The 23,533-nt window shown below is 38.6% G+C and overlaps 1 protein-coding gene across 1 annotated transcript in view; it reads right to left on the bottom strand.

Annotated features, from left to right (window-relative positions):
* Positions 1-405: 405 nt before the first annotated feature.
* AGMO (alkylglycerol monooxygenase) overlaps positions 406-23,533 on the bottom strand; it is a 381,369-nt gene continuing 358,241 nt past the window's right edge. Inside the window, exon 13 of the mRNA XM_007505432.2 lies at positions 406-1,978. Within this exon, the coding sequence (XP_007505494.1) occupies positions 1,898-1,978 (81 nt within the window). The 3' untranslated portion in view covers positions 406-1,897. The remainder of the gene's footprint in view (positions 1,979-23,533) is intronic.

Here is a 23,533-nt window from a genome sequence, read left to right as displayed (position 1 = left end):
TACTATCTGTGTACTGAAAGTGCTGGCAACTACCACTGGCCCTTTAAACCCAGTAAGACAGATTTTCTCTACTAATCATCTAAGTTATCTTGGGCTAAAAAAATTATTTCACCCTTTCCTTTTGTTGATTCTGCCACTTCACATGTGGTTTTGAGGCATTATTTGAAAGTTATTTGGAGGGAAATTTGGGAGAGCTCATGTCAGTTCCTATTTTTTCTCTGCCACTATGACATCTCCCCTGTGCTCCTTGCTTTTATAAAGAAACAAAGAAAAACAAAAATAAAATATGAGAAAAGAAGAAAAGAGTCCAAGTCTGTCTTTCTGTAAGTTAGCCTCTTAAGCAGTACCCTCTCACTTCCTATCCATTCATTGTTATACTAGACACAAAGACTTGGAGTATGTCTATTGTAACAATTCACTTTATTTTCATAATTTACAACAACATGAGATGACAAGGAGGATCCCTGGTGGGTAAGCCAACAAACTGTCCATATTCATTTGCAAAAATTACTAAATTATCTATTTCAATATTTATTTATTTTTTGCCTACTTGTTTGTTTGTTGGTTTATTTAATTATCCATTCATTTATTCATTCGATCATTTAATCCAATACTTATTCAATCATATACCTATTTATCAGTTTACTTCTTTTATTCATTCATTTGTTCAGTTGTTTGCCTATGTGTTTATTTGTTACTTTGCTTTTTGACTCTGACCTGTATTTTCATTGATATGAAGAATTTTCCTGTGAAAATGTCTTCCCCTATCCGATACAGATCAGAATTTGGTATATAAGATAAGTCTTAGTCAGATGTTGACTGGAAGGGTGAGGGTAATGTGACTTTCACAGGGTTATACAGTATGTGTCTGGGGTAGAACTTGCTGTTCTCAGATAAGCAGATAAAATACATAAATAAAACTATATGCACATATCTCTTTGTAAAGCTTAAAGATCTACATAAATGCTGCTGCTGCTGCTGCTGCTGCTGAGAATTATTATCAATATTACCTTGTTGCCCTGATATCTCTTGGGCTGCTTGGTATAGGGAAATGATAGCCAGTGGTTTCAGAATCAGTGGGTCTGGTTTCCAGACCTATCTCTCTTGTTTACTATGTATGTGACCTTGGGCAAATCACTTCAACTCAGAGTCGAAGTTTCTCCATCTTCAAAATCAAGCAAGCAAATACGGGGGGTATTGACTTGATGCCAACTACATACCGGATACTAGACCAGTAATGAAAGGGTTTAACTAGAAGACTCTCAGCTCCCTGGTAGTTCCAAGTTGATGACTTTCTGATCTCCATGTCAATCATGACTCTTCCCAAACGTCTCATCATGTGCCTGTAAATCCTGCTGTAATAACACATGTATGGATTCTGTTAAGTATTTTAATCATAATACAATAGGAGGGAGGAAGAGATTTTGCATTGCATAAGATTACAAAACAATTATTTAAAATTGTTTCTACATGTAATTGAAAAAAGTTAAAAGAATAGAAAGTGCAAAAAAATCAGTATTGCAGTAAATTCTTAAGGAAAAGTTTAGGATATATTATTAAGCTGTCAAGAAGAAAATGTTAAAGTTGAAGTGTAGAGTTGTACTCCCATTCCTGGTCTAATTGTTAAATGACAACAGCAGAGACATTTAAAGAGGATTTTCACACAGTATTGAACTTGAACTTGATTTGTAAAAAGCTCCATCAGATTCTAATTAAAAGAGAGAACAATCAAAAAAGTAAGACCATTGGAAGAAGTTTCATGAAAAAGGTATTTTCAAGAGTTAATAACAGAATTACTTCCTTTGCATTAGAACCTTGGCATCTGTTCTTGGGTAACAGTCAACCCTTCAATGTAACCCTCCTTCTGGGAGATACAGAAGGTCCTAGACATCCCATCTCAGAGCTGCTTTGAATGGCCTGAGGCAAGCTGTCTCACGCTTCTTATTCCCCAGTAAATGATGCAGATAGAGAATAAAATCTGAAAGAAAAAAAAACATATATAAAGCATATGTTGAATAAAAAGTATTAGTTCTGTGCTTCAACCAATATTTAATATTCATGTTCAACTGGCAAAGATAAATTCTGCCCAAGGGAAATGAGCCCAGGCATTCTAGTTGGAGTTACATTATGTAGATTGGATCTGGCAGCATGGACTTTGATATGGCTTAACAAACCCAAGTTAAACATGTCTTCGGGAGGCCCATGTTTGAGGAGAAAAATAGTTTTGGTCCTATGACTAGGCAGCTTTGATACACCCAGTTGCTGCCGCAGATGGAGTTCTAAATGTTAGGTAGTGAACAGAAGGAGCTCTCTCCTGGCTGTTGGGCATACTGCGAGTTTTATGAACTGTAGTAGATGATCTCATTGTTTTTATAGACCAAGAAGTCTTCAGAAAAGAAGGGAAAATGATTTTTAAAAACTGCTGCCATCTCTTGAAGACTCTGTTCTAGAAGACCAAGAACTTCAAAGACACAGATGACATGGGCTGTGTTCCAAACATATTACTCCTGATTCTCAAAATGACCAATATCATTCATTCATTCAATCATTTCTTGGTTCAGACATTCAGCAAACATTTATTAAGCACCAATAATATACCATGCACTATGCTAGACACTGGCTATATAAAGACAAAAGCAAACCATTCTCTTAACTCAACAATTAGAGATAAGGGGATGAAGAGGTGGCCATCAATTTCAAAATTCTTATTTTACAAGAGGAAACTAAAATGTGCCACAGAGAGAAATCTTTGCCCAGAATGAAACACGTAAATAATAAAGGCTAAGGCAGGATTTGAAACTTTAGCTTCCCCATTCAACACTGTATACAACTCTCTCTGCTCTCCTCACAGAGAATATTATCAATTGAAGGAAACTAAAGATACACAGAAGCGTAAACTCAGTATAGATAGATTTTTAGGTAGGTATGTAGATGGAGAGATCAATAGATAGAGTGGGAGATGAGACCTGGCATTTCACTGATATAGGGAACATATGTTTGTGAGTATGTGTGTGTGTGTGTGTGTGTGTATGTATGTGTGACAGAGAGAGAGGGAGGGGGGAAGAGAGAGAGAGAAGGAGAGATAGAGAGGGAGGCAGCAGAGAGAGGGAGAGGGCTGAGAAGAAAGTAAATTAATTGGATAGGAGTGAATCTGGAGTCAAGGAGAACACATCAAGAGGCTGTTCTGATCCACAGACACTCAAATCATAGTACCTTGGCTTTCTCAGAGGTAAGGTGATATTTATATCTGAAAAGGTCATATTCTGCAAGAGATGGAAACCTAAGTCCATATACTACCTTTCCTGTTCCACCTCTTGCTTCATGTAGCTTCAAAAATGACATATGAAATGGAATATGAGGAAATTACATATGAGAGGATGTGAGCCTGATGAGCATCCCATCTCCCTTTTCTCACCTACTGCCCCCATTTCAAAGCCTGGTTCCAAGAGAAGGGGCATATCTAGCTTTCTAGCAGTAAGCTAGCTGAAATTTTTTTCTAGATCTCCAAATCCCTCACGCCCCAAAAGAAACTTTGAGTAGGACATCAGCATATCCCACAAGCCTTTTGATTTCTTTAAAAGCAATTTAGATCTAACTTCATCTTCTTTTGTCCTTTTCCCCATCTATCCAAAAAATGTTAGACTATCACAATTCTTTCCCAACTTCTGTGTGCATCATGAGGGATGGTAGGAGCATGATGGACAGTGATGGCAGTGGAGTCAGCAGGGTGCACATGAAGCTCACTTAATTTCTTGTATTGTTCCAACTTCCTTTCTTGGCTACTAAACCACTCCCATCCCTCATGCCCAGGAAGAATGTCACTATTCCTGGAAGATCTATAAAAACCTATTTACAGAGGAAGCACATTTAAGTAATAAGGATGGATAGACAAGATCATTTTTGAGGAGATGCCAATGTCCTGAGGCAGAGCCAAGGGCCATTACCCAAGGCCAGTCATTAATCTACAGGAAGAGACCTATACTGAAGGGCTTCGAGCTCTAATAGGAGGGAAAATTGGTGGAGATGGGGGAAGTAATAACTTCCAAACTTTGCCATTTGGATTTTATGTGTGGGTGGTTTAGTTTCAAATGATCCTTCTGGGCTATTCTAGAGAACTAATATACCAAACATTAACCCGTCTGATTGCTTCATTCAATTCCTGACATTCTTTCCAGTTTATAATACATACAATATGAAAAATTACTAGAAGGACTTCAACAGTAATGTTGAACCAGGAGTCAAATAAGCATAACATAAAATGTCTCTGGTGATATCCATGTAGGAAAAAGGAATAATAATGCTTCCAAAACTTTGGTTTTCATTTTCTTTTCTATGAATGTGATTCCCAAGTGATGGTGTAAAGGATTTTCTTTGTTTAACTGATGCCAAGGAAAGTACTTCCCCATCCTGTTCAAAATATATTACCCAAAGGGCTAACCTTTGTGAATGGAATAGCAAAGAGTTACATGTTAAGTAACAGGGGAGAATACAACAAGATAGGGAAGGGGAAAGTAGGAGAGGGGAGAGGAGGGTGTTAGTCTATTACCTACGGCTTGTTTTCTAAAAGTATTCACTTAAATCAGAAAGCTATTTCTTTATCTGTCTTTTGCTTGTCTGAGTCTGTCTTTATAGTAGTAGTAGTAGTAGTAGTAGTAGTAGTAGTAGTGGTAGCAACAGCAGCAGCAGTAGTTGTTGTAGTCATTATATTAGCATGAGTTAACTGCAATGGTTTCTCCAATTATTTAGGTCTATTTTTATATCGATAAATATTATTTCATATAATTTTCATAGAATTCCTTTATATGTCATGGTAGAAGGATTTCCAAGTATTTCATGCCTTCTACACTTAATTTTGGACAGAATTTCTCTTTCTGTTCATTTCATGGGGTATCCAGAGAAAAAGTCAATGGATTTTCCAACTTTACCAGTTAAATGCCAATCCATTACTGTAGCTTCAGTCATCATCCTTTTAAGGAGCTTATTTCAAATACACAGTAGGGTAATAAAGAATATTGATTTAGGAATCAGACCTAGCTTTACTTAAAGCCTTGACTCAGTTTCTTTATTTGTAAAATGAGTTTATACCCAGGAGTATAACTTTTGGTGGTGGTACTTTTGTATCATAGACTCCTTTGTTTTGTATTTGTCTCCCAGTTTGGTTATTTCTTTGTTTAAAATATGGATGCTATATCTCCTTAAAACAGATAATGAGCCTAAGGGCACAAGCCATTTCTTACCAATCCTATGCAGGCTTGGACAATGTGAATCAGATTTAGAGATGCCTGTTTTTTTCTGGTACCAAGTTTTAGGGTCTTTTCCCATCATAGAGTCACCCCATGAATGCATATTAGAGGTTCTCTAGGCCAATGCCTTTACTTTATAGATTATCAAGCTGAGATCAAGTAGTACCAGGGGCATGCATAAGGTCACATGGGTAGCAAGAGGCAGGAATGGGATTTGAGCTGAAGAAGTACATGAAGACAATCAGAGTAGCTGAAAAAACTAAGAATGTGGCACATGAAAGCAAATGACATACCATGTCACATTGAAAGCACTGAAATATGAGAAGACTCCAGAGGATGAGGTTCAAACATGATTTATAACACCATCTATGTGGCCTTGGGCAACTCAATTCATGTTGATGGGACTAAGATTTTGTGACTTTAAAATCAGAGGGTCTTAGGTGATGGCCATTAAAGTCCCTGAATCTCTGGGAGTCTGTGATTCTAAAATGTGATCATTGTCTTTATTTGTTGCATGGCCACAACCACTCAAGGTTATTAACTGGTAAAGCCAGGACTTGAAGCTGGATCTCTTGACTCAGCCTCCTATGGTTTCCATTATGCCATGCTTATTCTCTCTCCAGGGAACATCACCTCTTCTTCTCATCAAAGGAAAAAAGGACTTTGAGTATGAAGAGCATTTTAAGGGAAATCTGAATTCTAATCACATTCAAAATAGCTGGGGGAAAAGCCATTTTCTCTCTAACCCTAACATTGAATGATTGGCAGGATGACCTTACATTTTCCTATTAAGAATAAAAAAGGAGAAACCAAGAACGCACACCTCATACCAAGTTCTGTGACATTAGCAACATTTCCAAGATGACAAAATTTGAGATTAATTCATCAAAAAATTCTTCAGAGGGATGAAAGAAAGTTAGAGAATACATCCCATTTGTCACTTAGCCTTATTAAAGGTGTCAGAATATTGACATTTCCATCAGATGAGTTTGAGATCAGATAATATCAGTCATTCTTTGCCTCTGGGTTTTTTCCAACTCACAGACACAATCATTTCCATGGCTAAAGATCAAGTCCTCTCAAAGTACTATGATTAAGGATCTCCTCCAGATAAAAAATACAGTTTGACAAAGGAGGTAGGGAGAAGAGCCCAGAGGGCAAGAGGCACAACACTGGCTATTCAGATAAGTAATGAAGGAAAGATTCTCTGTTCTTGATTATATAACTGATATATTCCAAAGGAGAAAAGAACTGCAATTGAGGAGCCATTAGGAGAACTAGAACAATCCAGTATCTAACCACAGCTTGAAGAGTTTATTTCCCAAGAAGAGTCTGTAAGGCATATGGGCATGGCAGGGATTTTCCAATTATCCTGAAAGCACCAAGTCAAACCTTTGATGCTACTTAGAAGAAAATTGAGACCTTGCCAATGAATTGATTCTAGAAAGATATGGATATAGATATCTACATCTCTAGCTATGTATGTATCACAGATATTTCTGTTACAGATAGAGATATAGATCATATAGCTGAGATTGATGAGTATAGGGTATCTAGCAAACTCAGAACTGCACTAACATTTTTGGGACATTGTATTTCCTACCTATTCATGTCTCAAATTTTCTTAGCATAGCAAGTATGGATTTTGTTATATTCCTCTATTTATTTCTATCTTTTCATCTCTATTTTTTCTTCCAATAATTCTTAAGGAGCCACATAATGCCAGGGGGAATCAATTAAAAAATTAGAAAGGAGAGGAAGATAGGTGGTTCAGTGGATAGGGAAGCCAGACCTAGAAACAGGAAATCCAGGGTACAAATTTGTACTCAGAAATTCTTCACTGTGTGGCCCTGGGCAAGTTACTTATCCCACATTGGTTTGCCCTCAGTGCTGTTCTCTCTTGGAACCAATACTTAATATCAATTCTATTGATGTAAGGTAAGGATATATATATTTTTTATATTTTATTTGATCATTTCTAAGCATTATTCGTTAAAGACGTAGATCATTTTCTTTTCCTCCCCCCCACCCCACATAGCCGACACGTAAGTCCACTGGGCATTAGATGTTTTCTTGATTTGAACCCATTGCTTTGTTGATAGTATTTGCATTAGAGTGTTCATTTAGAGTCTCTCCTCTGTCATGTCCCCTCAACTGCTGTATTCAGGCAGTTGCTTTTCCTCGGTGTTTCCACTCCCATAGTTTATCCTTTGCTTATGAATAGTGTTTTTTTCTCCTGGATCCCTGCAAGTTGTTCAGGGACTTTACACCGCCATTAAGGATATATTTTTTAAAGAATAAAAAAGGAGCAGACAAGCTATCATGTCCAATACGTGTATCTTGAAGAAGGGGAAACAGAGACCCAAGGAAATTAAGTGACTTGATAAAGATTAAATTAGAGACAGAATTTGAACCTGGCTTCTTTGACTTCAGAGACCATGTACTCTTTTGTGTGTGGCACCTACTGGATTTCAGAGCATACACAAGACAGATGGAAGAGAAATACTGACCCTTTTACAAAATATATTCATTTGTCTTTTTCGAAAGAGGATTAAAAAGTCCCATTTCCTCACCCCTCTCAGGAGCACACAAGTCACAGAGAGCACATTTGTTTTTTGAGTAAAGTCCTGCATAAATCATGTCACCATTATTGTGATTTTATCTGAAATAAAGATGAAAAATTCCACTTGACAGAAAAGGGCATATAACAAAAGATAGTGTATACCAATTATATCTGTATTGAGCTCACATTCTCTTTTAGGTCTAGGATTTCATGGGTTGAAATACCTATCCCTTCAAGCCCTGCTATTCCTGTGCAGTTTTTCTCCGTGTACTCCATAAATTCAATTGCAGGAGCCCTTCCATCTGATAGGGACTTCCTCAGTTCTGTTTGACATCATGGGGATGCTAACATAAAGGCTGTCCTCCATCCTGCCATATACCAGACCATTTAGACAGAATCACAGAAAGCAAGGAGTGGAGGAATAGTCAGTGGTTCTCTAGCTCACCCTGTAATGACTGAAATTCTTTTTTAAAAATTCTTTTTTAATTTAATTAATTGATTTAGAATATTTTTTCATGATTACATGATTTACGTTCTTTTCTTCCATTCTCCCTCCCACCTGCTATAGCCAACATGCAATTCTACTGGGTTTTACATGTGTCATTGATCCAGACCTATTTCCATATTATTGATATTTGCTCTAGAGTGATTGCTTAGTCTACATCCTCAGCCATATCCCCATTGACCCATGCGATCAAGGAAATGTCTTTCTTCTGTGTTTCTACTCCCACAGTTCTTCCTCTGGATGTGGATAGCATCTTTCTCATAAGTCCCTCAGAATTGTCCTGGATCATTGCATTGGTGCTAGTAGAGAAGTCCATTATACTGGATTGTGCCACAGTATATCAATCTCTGTATACAACATTCACCTGGTTCTCCTCCTTTCACTCTGAATCAATTCCTGGAGGTCGTTCCATTTCACATGGAATCCCTCCAGTTCGTTATTCCTTTGAGCACAATAGTATTCCATCACCAACATATACCACAATCTGTTCAGCCATTCCCCAATTGAAGGGCATCCCCTCATTTTCCAATTTTTGGCCACCACAAAGAGTACAGCTATGAATATTCTTGTACAAGTCTTTTTCCTTATCATCTCTTTGGGGTACAAACCCAGCAGTGCTATGGCTGGATCAAAGGGCAGACAGTCTTTTAATGCCCTTTGGGCATAGTTCCAAAATGCCCTCCAGAATGGTTGGATCAATTCACAACTCCACCAGCAATGCATTAGTGTCCCAACTTTGCTACATCCCCTCCAACATTTATTACTTAATGACTGAAATTCTTGAGGGGCAGTACTTCTTATACATGACTTTGGTCAAGTGATTCTCTTGATTATCAAAAGACCCTCGTCAAAAGAAACCCATCAGGAAGATCTTTTCTTAGGTGTGTTAGGAGCTCCTTATTCAGGCCCTCCCTTGAACATCCTAAGACATCTCAAATGGGTAAATAGCTAATTAAGAGATACACCATTAAACTCTTAGTCCTTCCTCATGTTGACATGTGATGTTTTATCATATGACCAGGAACAAAATCATTATAAAATCTTACTTTCCACCAGATTTGGTGAAAGGAACACATTCCTATGGATTCCTAAAAAAAACAAAGAAAATACAGAAATATGTACACTGGATGTTTCCTGAGTTACAAGATCTCTAGTCAGTAATTCTTTCTAATACACAGGATTGGAGTCTTTGTGATTCTGTGATTCAGGCCCCTGGTGTAGGAATTAATCCAGTATGTGAAAAATAAATTCTCACAAACCCATATATCAAAGGAAGTCCCGCCATAATATGCCTGAAAAGTAGTCAGCTTGCAGACCTGTGAGGAGGGAAACTTCACTACCTCTTGAGGAAATGAAATCTACTCTGGGACGACTCACATTGTTAGGAAATTTTTGGCTACATCAGATCTAAATTTGTTTTTTTGCTTCTTCCTTCCATTGGTCCTAGCTCTCTCCTTTGGGACCAATAAGAGCAAGCCTAATCTTTGTTCCACATGACAACCCTCTAAATACTTAATAACAACTAACATTTATCTAGTACTTACCAGGCACTGTGCTAAGCTCTTTACAATTATCTCATTTTATTAAAATGAGGTAATAAACTTTTGCCCAGCTGTCATTGACTCCACTCTTAGCCTTCTCTTTTCCCATACTAAATCTGCCCATTTCTTTCAACTAATCTTTCTATGACATGACTTCAAGGCCATTCCCCATTCTGGTCAGACTACTCTTGACACTCTCCACTATCTTTCTTTAACCATGGTACCCGGACCTGAATGTAACCCTAACCAGAAGATCTGATAAAGAAAAAAGGAAGCTAAGACTCCCCCACTCCATATAATGTGATATATAGTATATATAATTAGACTTATCTAACATATTAGATATGTAATTATATTAATATATATTTTCATATATGATCCAAGTCTTTAATATGGCTTCTCCTTTGTACTTTGGAAGGAATGTGTTTTCTGCATATAGGCATATATGTGTACATGTGCATGCCTTAAGAGATGTATGTGCATACAGATATCATTTCTATTCATATCCCTTCCAATAAGCAGTCTCAGAAAGTTGTGGTTAAATGGCTTGTCTGTTTGCGCAATCACGATGTGGATGAGATGAGATTTTGAAGGTAGGTCTTTGTGGAAGATTAGATATGCAGTGATTCTAAAACAAAAACAGATAATGGGCTCATCTATCAAACATGGCTGTGTGGTGATCATAAAATCCTGGAAGCTAGAGAGCAGAAAGGGAGTTCTAAAGTCTCTCATCGAAATGATGAAAATCGGAACAAGAGATCGAGCCTTGGCCTTTCTCTTTTGCACATCAGGATGAGTTGACGGTATTGGCCAAATGAAGACCAGGAGATGTGAGCTCAGTTTTGACAATACAGAGCCAGCCAGATCTTCCAGTAGCAGCTCTCTCTTCACTTCCCCAGAGCTGAATGTCTCTCACTGTCTGTAATGATTTATTAGCCCTGAAAAAGTTTTAACCACACAAGAAACTTTGGGCCATCCCAGAATGGCTTTCGGCAATACCACTGGAATGTGTCTTATGCTCATAGAGGCCATATTCAAGTTGTCACACTTGCTCACATTTGAAACTTATAAACAGAGGTAGGAAGAGGAGGGTTCACTCAAGACTCTCTGAACATATGTTCTATTAAATACAAACCTACCTCCGGCTCAGAGAAAATGCATCGAGACAGTTGGCATGAGCCAGCTACTGTGCCGGCAAAACCATCTGGTGGGAATTGTCGAAACCACAATTAACATTCCATGAAAACAGATGATACATCACTAAGGGTTTTCTCCAGTGTTCCCATTCTTGGATCTGGTGCTACTGACAATGTTTGTGTACTTCTTCCAATGTCAACGTTGGTTGGCCTTTCCGCCATGACAGCTCAGACAAATGGATGAGAACAAGTGCACAAGGTCTTTGAGATAGAGCTTTATAGGGAGAGGAATGAAGGCAGATGAAGTGAACCCTTCTATGTGGCACCAGCTTCCTCTCAAAATATCCACTCACTATTCCTTCCTATGTAATGAGAAATCTGCAGTTCAAAAAGCTTTCCTGGAAATTCTGGCTCCTGCAGCAGACACACAGCAAACAAACATGCTTTCTTCTCATTCAAACAGTTGCTTTTGCCAGGGTATTATACCTTATACTTGAAATTTGTCAAGAAGATATAAGGGGAATCCTCAGAGCTCCTATGATCTTCATAGTGGAAAAATGGATTTTTTAAAAGTCTGCACATATGATTTCCATCAAGATGTTAGGGAGAAGATAAAACTTATATAAACTGTAGATGAATTTTGTATTTTTCAATTTATCAAAATCCCCAACTTTACAAAATGCAGAATTATTTTTCTGCAGAAAAGTACAATATAAAATGAATACAAGGCAAATCAAATCATCCATGATATAGGCACATGGATGCTAAATAGAACTTGGGCAACTTTGATTAGACCACTTTGCTAAATGGCCAATTAATATTGTATGAAAATATATGGTCATAATATAGCCAACTCTCCAATATAGAGCCTCCCAAAGTGAATTTCCATTATAGTTTTGTTAAAATGCTTTTATGTTCCCTAAAATGCTATATATTTTTCTAAGCAAAAAAAAAAGTTATACAGGGGAAGAGAGGAGACCTCCAAATCCTGGAGTCACTTAATATGCCAGGGTACTTCAGGAAAAGTGAAACCCCCAAGCCTCAACTGTCGCCAAGGATGCATATCCCAACAGTTCATAGTTGAAAAGTTGGAAAGTTCTAGCCTAGCCCATTCTTGGATAAGAGCCTCACTACAAAGTCTCCAGCCCATCACTTCCCTGATAGGTTCTACTTGAAGACTTCCCCTTAAGATGGACATGGACGTCTCCTGAATTATGTTGTGACAAACTCAAACAACTGAGGTAGAGCCTCCATTATTTACTTTTATATCAATACATATTTAAAAAAGAAATGAGGAAGTAATACAAAGAAATATTATATACAATGGTCCATTTGGATTTTTATAATATAGCAAGTAAAATCCTGTTCCAAGCCACTGGTATTATGTCCCTTGGTGTGAGCTCCATCCTCTGCACCCCATGTTTTTAACATTTAAATTTGAGTTGTACCAGCTATGACACTTAAAAGAAAACATAAAACTGAGAATTATCCTGAACCCTGAGCAGTGAGAACTCCACACAAACCTCTTCCAGAGGGTGATAAAGCTCAGTTGATTTAAACAATAAATGAACTCATAATCTCCTTCACATCCTGCTACTTCTTTGTCCATTTATGTCCTAGTTGGGACTCAAGGTTGGCTTGCATTCACTTTTCCTGAAAACTGGAACAGAGCTTGCCAGCACCAAATAGCTCCAGTCCTACCCATTTTCTTCTCCACCACCCCTCCCCCAAGCCTTGCAGCTGTTAGATCAAAGCATTTTGACAAAGCTCCGACCCACTAAATGGCGGCTGATTATGCTCATGGCCTTCTGGAGGATGGATTAGAAGGAAATTTGGCATCTAGTCTAGCAGGTCACTAAGCCTGAATCATGCCACCGAGTCCTGCTTGGCTCCAGAATAGAGCTGAAAGATGAAAGGATTTGCCTTTTAAAATACAGAACTAATTGTTCTTAATACACCAACTTGTTTGTTAAACAATATTGTTCAGCCTTCCCTACATCAATTTCTCTAGAAAATGGATCATATAGAGGGATAGAAGGAAGAAGAGAAGGAAGGAAGGAAGGAAGGAAGGAAAGAAGGAAGGAAAAAGAAAGGCAAGAAGGACAAAAAGGAAGGAAGGAAAGAAGAAAGGAAGGAATTGAAAGGAAAGAAGGTAGGAGGGAAGGAAGGAAGGCAGTATATATATAACATTTAATGCCCAAAGAAAAGAAAACAAGATTAGAAATGGATACAATCCAACAGGGTATTGTCCTTATTTCTGCATGAAATGTAATAAACACTCTAAAAAGTGACATCATACAATGAAATTTCACAGTTGCATGTTTCCCATGGTTAACCAAGTCTGTTTCTGTATAGTGATATCATTGTGATTGTTGATTAAGTTGACACGAAATATGAAAAAAAGATAATGAATAATATCCAGTCAGATAATCTGGGCCCAACAAACACTGGTTTTTAGCATTTCTCTACTAGATGGTTGATGTCTCTCTTTCATAAATATTGGTTTAAGCCATTCTCAGATATCCACTTTCTACGTGGAATGGTAAAACTTTTGGAACTGGGCACTTCTGAAAACTAATAAGCAGTAGTATGCCTAGAAATGGCTGCACAGGATTGAGACCCATTTTACTCTCTAGAAAACAAAGGAAAGGCCATTAAATAACACAATAGGGGTTTCCACATACAGCATTTGTGATTTATCCAGTTGACACACACATATTTCATAATTTCGTCTCTGGTTTCAAATTGGACACTGACTTTTGTATAGATTTATGACTTGGGAAGAACATTTGCCCTGTTTTTCCACTATGTATCAAAGAGCTGCTTAGATTCTTCACAATGGCGACCCTTTCTCATTGTGGACTAATGGAAGGTCAGCGGCCCACATGTGGCTCACAGCTTGGGGAAGTTTTCTCAATGTTCTGCCAGGGATGGGACTGCCTGAATGCGCTCTCTCATAAGTTCTAAGTCATAAACTGCATCCTTCTTGACCAGTCATGCCAGAAGTGGCCCCATGGGGCCTCCAAGGCTTGGCTGATGGGATAATGTGAGGGCTTCCTGGGCCGCCGCAGCTGTTTTCCTGAGGGAGGCCCAGATGCCTGGGTCTGTCCCGACTTTCCGTTTTTTGACTACCTGTTCTGGAAGGAGTTCCAACAAAGGGGGAGGAAAACAGCAGGCATCCAGCTGTTTTAAATAAGCCTTGGCAACACAGGTACTGATTACATAAACACTGAAAAAATTCAAAAAGCATTTTTTCTCTGACTTTCAGGCTATAAAAAAGGTGTGAGACTGTACCAACACTCCACATCGCCTCTTCTCAAGGAGAAATTTAATGATGAGGATAAAGCCCTCAATTAGGAAAGCAGAGATGCTTCCAGAAAAAAAAAAGATACCACATCCAACTGGGAAAGATCACACTTTATAAAGAGACTGGATTAGAAGGACCTGCATTCTCCACATGGCTGAGTATAGCATCTCATGCTTTATGGAAGTGTCAAGGCAAAATGGGCACTAGACTCAGAGACACAGTCAGTTTTTTCACAGCCTAAGGAATAGGAGGGGGAATTCAGTGTGACTTTATCCAATTGACAGTTGAGAATTTCTGTATTTCTTATTTTACTTCCAAATAGATTCCATGATAATATTTTCCATCTCTCACGTTAGTCACCTCCTTAGTGATGCTCCACTCATGAGTGGAAGATCAGCCATGATCCTGCCTTTCATAATTATATCTGAGCTGTAAACTAAGAGGAGGCAGGCTCATGGGAAAGATTAGAATGATGGTACTTCATGGTTGGCCACTTGTGAACTGCATGGAAGGAAGGGGGGCAGGCTATGGGAATGGCATCTCTCATGTGGGCACATATTCAAAAATGGCAGTTGGAGCCCAGCTTCCTCTTTTTCAATCCAGATCAGTCAGAAGTTGAACAAACCATTAAAATATGTAAATTTAGACTTAACATGAGCAGACGTACTGAGATGGGCAAGTCCTGCACTGGTAAATCACCACAATATACCCACCATAGCCACAGGGAGGGAATCCTGCAGCATTTACCACAAGCCTTCTCTTGCTACTCTGCTGTGGCTGAAATACTGCCTTGAGCCATGTCTTTTCCCTTTAAAATGCTCATTTTCATGGGTCAAAGATTTTTCAGGGAAGGAGGAGGATCATATGAAAGCATCACTTCCTTAGTTTTCTCCAACGCTCTACTCCACCGCTACTTCCAGTAGTTTGGGGACCCTCCACCATGGCGCTCTCACCTCCAACTGAATGGGATTTCTTTGGTAAATGACACGAAAAGTCTTATCTTCTAAATGCTTGTATGCATCCATTTTTCTTTTCTCCCCGCACTTCTCCTAGTGGAACTCTGAAGTCCCCATATATCACAAATGATAAAGTTCTTGAATGAACACAATATAAGGCTTTTAAATACAGAGACATTTGCCCATAGACACACACAATTGCTCATCAATGGTGGCTGTTCTTCAGCTATGTCAGACTCTTCCTGACCCCACGGACTGACTGCCCACTTGCTTTTATTGGCAAAGATCCTGGAATAGGTCGCCACTTCTTTGACCAGTTCTCTTCAGGCTGGGGTGGAGCTGATTTGTCCAGGGTCACACGGCCATCAAGCATCTGACCTCCAATTTGAAATCCAGTATTCCGGACTCTAGATCCAATACTCTATCCACTGAGTCACCTGGCTGCCCAAGGGCTACCAATTCACAAGTACAGAAACCAAGCTCATTTTATAGCCCTTCAGTTTTACAGTAAGAAACACATGCTTTACATCACTAGGAACGGACATGCATTATCCAACAAGTAATTTGATTTCAGATATGTATATATGAACATACACCCACATATGCACATACATGAATGAATACATATGCATGTTTATATGGATTTATAAAACCACAACAGTTAATGGCATGGGGACAGGGCTGAAATGAGTGGGCACAGGCCTTCCTGGGCCGGTGGTATGGGGGTGAGCTAGCAGAAGTCAGATGACTCCCAGTAAGAAAGAAATGGAAGTGGGGGAGGAGTGAGGGGTCAGCAATCTGGAAAGACTTAGATGGCTTAGAATGTGGCTGTCTGGGCCAGAATTGTGGGTTGGAGGGGCTGCTGAGCTGGCTTTATCTCGGTCAACTAGCCCAGTGGCTGTCCAGTGGGATTGGGGCATGATTCTGAAGTTTGAAGACATTATTGCCAAATTACACAAAGAAAATTCAGGCTGATGAATTGGAAAACCCACCTGTTTCTTCTAGGTATGCCAAAGTGGGTGGCTTTTCTTCTGCCTTTCATAGAGAGGGTGTTCAAGAAGAGACTAGATGGTCAGGAGCAAGTTGAGTCAGTGGTCTTGAGATGAATCTGGACATTTGAATGGACCTTTCCCCATGCATTGCCCTGTCACAAGTCCTTGACTTTCTTTTATTAGACATGATCTCATTGAGTGAGAGATTACTGGACATAGGAGAAGGTCAATAATGATGGAGGAAAAGAAATGTCACACTAATTCTTCTCATTCTAAATTGTATTTAGGAAAAAACATGCTATTTACATGCAGTTTACGCCATTTGTGAATACATTAAAACTACCTTTTATGGTATTTAATGATCTAGAGCTAAAAGCAAAAGACTTCTAAGAAGATAAAATGCCTTAGCCACAAATTAATTATCTCAACAAGTCAAGTCCAGAACAGTTATTAAGCACTTACCATAGGCTAAGTGCTAGAGGAAAACATAAAGGGGAAAGCAGGGTCCTTACTCTTAAGGAGCTCACACTCTAAGTGGTGAAACAACATGCAAACCATAATGTCCCAACAGAATACATGAAGGTAAATTAGAGATCAACTCAGAGAAAAGTCTTTCCCAATGGAAAAGGCCAGTCAAGGCCCCTCTCATAACATGGGGATTGAGTGAAGACTTGAAGAAATCATTCAATTAGATTAGAGTCAGGGGGAGAGTGAAAGACAAAAAGAGGATTTGTTCTTTCAATAAATGCTGATTAAGCTCTGGCTAGAGGAAGGACTTCATAATGATAGACACCATGAGACACATTATGATGAAGAGAGCTAATGTTCTGTCATCAGGGAGTTCATAGTCTAATTCATTAATAAAAAAGGATGAATGAAAAAGACATTTATTAAACATTCATTAAGTGCAAAGCATTATCTTAAACCTTGACAATGTAAATGTTAAAATTATGGTTGAGACTGAAAAATCTAAATTAGTCACCAGGGGAAATCCCAAATAATAAAATACCCAAGTCAGCTGGAATTTTTTATGGTGATTTAATTGATAGTGGAGGAGATTAAGGAGAAGGGAGAACAAGAGGGTGAAGGATTTCTCCCCCTGCCTGGCTGGTACTGGGTGGGAAGATTAGAAGATTTAGAAAGTAAGGTTTTGGAATGTGGAGGAAGGAATCAACTTGAACTCCAAAAGGGGCTCAACTGAGATGCCTGAACCTGAATCAGGTCAAAGACAAAACTCACCGCCAAAACCCAGACAAATAACTGCCACCACTCCCAAGATGTTGGAATGCCCAGCACACTGCCAGCCAGAGTCACCTCTCCAGGGAAAGAGGAAGAGACAGGAAGTGAAGTGCCTTATATAGACATTTTTACATCACCTTTCTGCATCTCATCTGTACCAATCATAGATTAACTTGATTTAGGACAGCCCACGAGTCTGTCAGCTGTTTTCTGCACATGTCTGTTGCCTTTTTTCCAAGATACTTAATCTTGAGTATGGTGCGGGCATCCTGACCTTGTTAAACTGAGTAGGGTGGAGAAATGTGGACTTCCCAAGATCTGATTCTGTTATTCCAATTATCTCCATTATTACTGATTAGGAAATAGCTAAATCACATCTTCTAAAGAGTGGTCTGATTAGGGTGGAATAGTTTTAAAATTCACAACAATAAAAAAGCAAGGTGTTCCTATCTTTAATAGGGAGAAAACACAAATGGAAGGATTTAGGTGCCGGGCAAATTATAAGGTCCCATGGGTGTACACTTAGGATGCAGCATCAAAGCAGAAGGTCAGGCCTCATCTTAAACATCATTCCCACTGATATTATTTTTTTCAATTTCTGATGTTGAACAAGAACCTTCTTTCCTAGGTCTTCGGTATCTGTGGCTGCAACCCCAGAAGGACAGTCATTCTTCAACCTGTCTCCCCAGCCATGATAATGGCTGAAGGCCATGGGCCAGGAGCTTGGCCATTCTCAGGGCTCTAAAGTCTTAGACATGGGCTAATCTCTTTCACAATCTTAAACAAATTACTGAACTGCTATGATATTCAGAAATGAGGAGATTTAACTAGGGCTAGGTTTAACTTGCCTAAGGTGCTGAGAAATTTTAAATACACACACATATACATATATGGATACACACAGACAAATTGGTTTCTGTAGTAATGCCATTTTAATTTATTCATTTAAAAGCATGATTCTGAATCAAATTCCATAGGCTTGACCAGACTCCCACCAAAGAGACCCTGGCAGAGAAAAAGTGAAGAATTCTTAGTCTAAAGTCTTGAATTCCCTTTTGAATCAGAGTTCTAGGTTATTCAAATTGATGGGGTAAAAGCTATAAGCAGAATCCATTAGGAAATAGAATGCTACATAATAGGTCTAACAAATCACTCTGATAGAAAAATCAAATTATGACATCTTGATGACTATTACAGAGTTATATCAGGAACAAGAACTTGTGATTTGTATATGCTTGGTATGTGTTCTTGAAAGAACTTCTGAATATGCTTCTGAATATTAATTGTAATTTGAAATACCTCAATGTATCAATGAGTTCATTGATTTTCTAATCTCCCTCCAATGATACAAATCATAGTCCATCTATGGCTGTCAATCCTCCACAGTTCCTGTTCATGGCCTCCCATGACTTTGCCAGAAAAGGTCCTTCTCCCAGCAAGATGGAGCCTATCCTCACTTTCTGTTGACATTCCAAGAAATCTTGGGGCTTTTGCTTTCTGGTGACATTACTAAGGCTCCAGGAAAAATGTATTTGTCCAACTGCTCCTCAGCTTGTCATGGTATCACCTCACCTTCTCTTCCCTTATGGTCTTCTTTGAAGATAATAGATGATAATCTCTTTGGTTATCAACAGCATCCTGCTCTTGGCCATGATGGGGTGACAACTGCCAACAAAAGTAGGGATGTTTCTGCATAGTCCAAGGACATTGCTGATTTACAGCTGGACATCTTTTACCTTAAAAACCTCTTGGAGAATAAACCAGAGAGTGGGATGTGTTGTTCAGCAGCAGTTTACCTCTTTAAAGGCAGGGTAAAGGCAGAGCACCTCATAGAAATTCCTAGGAATCATCCAAACAATTCTTGTTCTCAGACCTCTTTCATCCTGAGCATTGCTGAGCTCTTATGAATAGAAATAGTAGCTGAGTCTGCAGAACCCTTAGATTTAAAGCATGAATTCACTGATCACCAATTAATCAACATATTTTAAATATAATTCTCAAATGCAGTGCTAGGTCCTATGGATACTGATATAGAAGTGAAATAATCTCTGCCTTCAGGGAATTTATAATCTATGAAATTCAAATTGTGAGATAGGCACCAATTTATTATACCCATTTTACAAATCAGGAAAATGATGCTGCCATAGATGCAGTGACCTCTGTCCATGGTCAGAGTAATGCATTGCATCCCAATGGATAGCATTGTGGGCAACTGGGGAGGGTGGGCAAGTGGACCACCACTAGTCCTGTGGACTCTCCAGTACCCCAAAAGAGATTCCAAGACAACTATTCTGTGAGCATCACTTGCTTCCAACACTATAATAAAATGTGTGAAATCCCCCCCCAAAACAAAACAAAACAAAACAAACAAAAAAAACCCCATGGATTTGGAGGGAAGAAGATGTGAATTCCAGTTCTGCCTCTAACACATATGAGCTGTGTGATCTTGGGTAAGTAATTGAATGTCTAAGAATATAAAATACAAAATAAAAAGTTATAGAGTCAGAGAAGCTATTAATCTTCATTAGTAAGGGATGTACCCTCATGGGTATATCCTAACATGGAATTAGTTTAAGAAGACAAAATATGGGACTCCAATGAGATAGCTTATATGAAGTCCTAGGCAAACATGAAATCACATTAGAAATATCAGTTCTTATTAAGTGAAAGAAATAAGATTTGAACCCAGGTCTCTCCTGACCCTCTATGCATAACACTTTTCATTCTAGATCCCTGCCTTGCTTAGTATTGACCATGTTTGGAGCATTGCCAGAAGAAAGCCTGTTGATGTGTTGATAATGATGCTTTACTCACCTAGAAACTCAACACAACTGGGCACATGGAGGGGCATTTCTGCCAGGTATGTGTGTGTGAAGGGGGTTGGAAATGCATTAATATCTGAGCTAGTCAGGAGTATATTCTAACTGCCTTTTAACATTTAGAATACCCAAAGAACACCTGTGTTTCATAGGGCCCATGAATGAATTTCAGGAGAACAGGGGCCTGGGTAGTGTCCTGACACAAGAGATCATGGTGCTAAGTTAATTCTTGCTCATGATCATAATTTGTTTTCCTGAAAATGCATTTTTTCTGTTTCCCTGTCACCCTGGGGGGAGAATCAAAGCTACCCAGCCTGGAAGCCATATAGCAAGAGCCCAACTCCAATATGTAAATTAGTCCAGCAACATGGAACCCATTAGCTCGAGGGTTTTAGGAATTTGGAACATGGAATGCTGAGGATGTGGGCTTAATTGAAACACACGATGATGACCATCACTTTTCCTCTGGAGAATTTGTGGAAGGTATATGCAAATACTAAATAGTCATGCCATATTACATCATGGAGATGAATATCAAAAGACCCTGATCTACTCCAGAAGATTTATTTTACTGAGCATTCCCTCCTCCAACCCTACTCCCCATTTCATTAGGATTCCTGCTTGGATTTGAGAGTCTAGACAGCTGAATAAATGAACACTATGCAGAGGTGAGCCAGGCAGTTCGTCAAAAAGGGTTGTCCTCCAAGAAACTCAGTTACCATATTTTTCTGGAAAAAAATCATATTGATTTCAAATCTAAATCCAGGTCAGCATAAAGCCTATCACACTACAGTGTTTCTGAGAGAATTTGGAGACAATCTTACTAGGGCAGTGGAATGTCCAGAGAGCCTGGGGGCAAAAACATAATAAAAATGGGATATCACAACTTTGCATTCTAGCTGTCCTTCTACTCAAGGCCATGGAAATTTGTCTCCTCTCACTTTTACATTTATTATTTTCAGGTGAGCTTTGGAGTGTTAGCACCAATGGGAGGGAAAAATTAGATCACATTGGATTCCAGAGCCCTCACTCTTTGCAGAGTATCTAGAAAGCAATTTGTGTTCTACACAAGAAAGTGCCCAAAATAAGATCTCTGGGAAATCCTGCAGTAAGGAGGAAATGACAAATGGGGGCAATCTTGTTCTTTGACTTAAAGAGTTCATAGGCAAGTCAAACAAAACATTGCTGGTAATGACAGCATGAAATGAGTCCCATTCTTCCTCCAGCTCTCCTTGGAAAACACTATAATGTATATGGATTTCTTTATGTCCTACCCTCTTCCTATCTATCCAAATCCAAGGATGTGGGCTTAATTGAAACTCATAATGATACCTATCATTTTTTCCTCTGGAGAATTTGTGGAAGATATATGTATATCCTAAATAGTCATGCTGTATAACTTCCTCTCTATTGTTAGAAATTTATTAAACCCTAATACAAGAGCCTATTATGAATTTGTTCTTAGTTACTCAACATTTTATATACATAGATTTTGGTATTTTGATTCTGATTTTGATTTTTTTTCTTTCTCCCAAAAGTTTAACTTTCTTCCATTTTTTTCTTTATGTTTTTTTTTAATCTTCTTTTGATAATTGATTCATACACCCCCATAACTCAACCATGCATCCTGAGCTGAACTGGATATTTCTTAACACCTACCTCAGGGGGTGGGGATTGTATTTTAATAAAAATCCACAATTTTAACATTTTTGTTCGAGAAAGATCTTCAAGGAATGAAGCTTGCTAACTCCTAAATCCCGAGAATGAACTGTTGCAGAAAGATGCCAGAAAACCTACACTACATCAAGAAGATCCAGAATGAACTTTGAGTTTGGTTGATTGAACTGAAGTTTGAACATTTATTTGAATGTATACTCTTATGCCAAAAGGGGACTGCCCCCTAATTGGTTTTTGTCAATGCATCCAGCAAACATCGGTTTTGCTGTCTATCTTTCTGCTATTTCTCTCTTCTATCTACCTATTGTAGTTTCCTCTTAGAAGGTGAAATTATGTATGCACCTGCAGTTAGAAAATCTGGAGGTGCAGGATGATTATGTTTAGAGATCGATTGGGGAGACTAGTCTCCCAATCATCATCAGGGGGGATTGTGAATGTTAGATTTACTCCACCCTGCTTAGTCTAACAAAACAGGAATGTCTACACCCCTACTTAAGGATTAAGTATTGAGAAGGATGGCCTATGATAGACATGTGCTAGCAAATGATAAATCAGAAACAACTGACAGCCCCCTGGGCTGTCCTAAGTCAAGCTTAAGCTACCATTGGTACATGGGAGATGCAGGAAAGTGATGTAAAAACTATCTATATATTTCACGTCACTTCCTCTCTTGGACTCTTTTTGCAGAGAGGTGACTGGCAGCAGCATGCTGAGTATCTTGGTATCTTGATATGGCAGCAGCTATTGTCTGGGTTTGGTGGTGAGTGTCCTTGATACACTACTGGGGGAATCTTAGTAACCTAGTTCAGGTGAAGCGTCTTCTCTGAGCTCTCTCAGAGTTTAGGCTGATTCTTTTCTCCTTTACCTTCCCAAACACTATCCTCTTAGGAAAACCTCTAATCTTCTGAAAAGACCTCATTGTGGAGGTCTTTGAACTCCCCCTGGCACAGGCTAGGTGGGAGAAATCTTATATCCTTTCCCTCTCTCTTCTTCTTAATTCCTTCCCTCTATATTAATTAAATCACCATAAAATTTCCAACCTGACTTGAATATTTTATTTGGGGTTTTCTTTGGTGACCAATTAAATTTAGATTAAGTCACAACCCTAAAATTTCCCCTTACATATCCAAATTGATATATGTATGCTGACGTTGATATATAGGTATACAGATACATACAAAAGCATAAAAATATATGTATGGTGTTACATGGTATGTACCAGGGACAGACTTTTCAAATAGTTAAAAACAGACTAGATAGGCATAAGGCATAAAGAAAAAGGAGGCTATTTTTTTAAAATTATAAAACACTTTTCAATAAACTCAAATGTCTCCTAGAAATACAGGATAATCATTTTAGTGTCAATATTTGACTTACATTTTGTGACTAAGAGTTAGGGAACACCAAAATGATCATATCAGAAAAACAGGAAATAAGTATCAAAAAGAGATAATGGTGAGGGGCATAATGGGTGTCAACATGATAAACTAAACTTCACCTGTGGAAATCCACTGATGACCCACCCTACTTAAAAGCAACTAACTTTGTTAAGTGA

This window comes from Monodelphis domestica, chromosome 5 (genome assembly GCF_027887165.1).
Source record: "Monodelphis domestica isolate mMonDom1 chromosome 5, mMonDom1.pri, whole genome shotgun sequence".
Taxonomy (NCBI): Eukaryota; Metazoa; Chordata; class Mammalia; order Didelphimorphia; family Didelphidae; genus Monodelphis; species Monodelphis domestica.
Note: the sequence above shows the minus strand (reverse complement) of the source record. Positions and strands in the feature narration are given on the sequence as shown.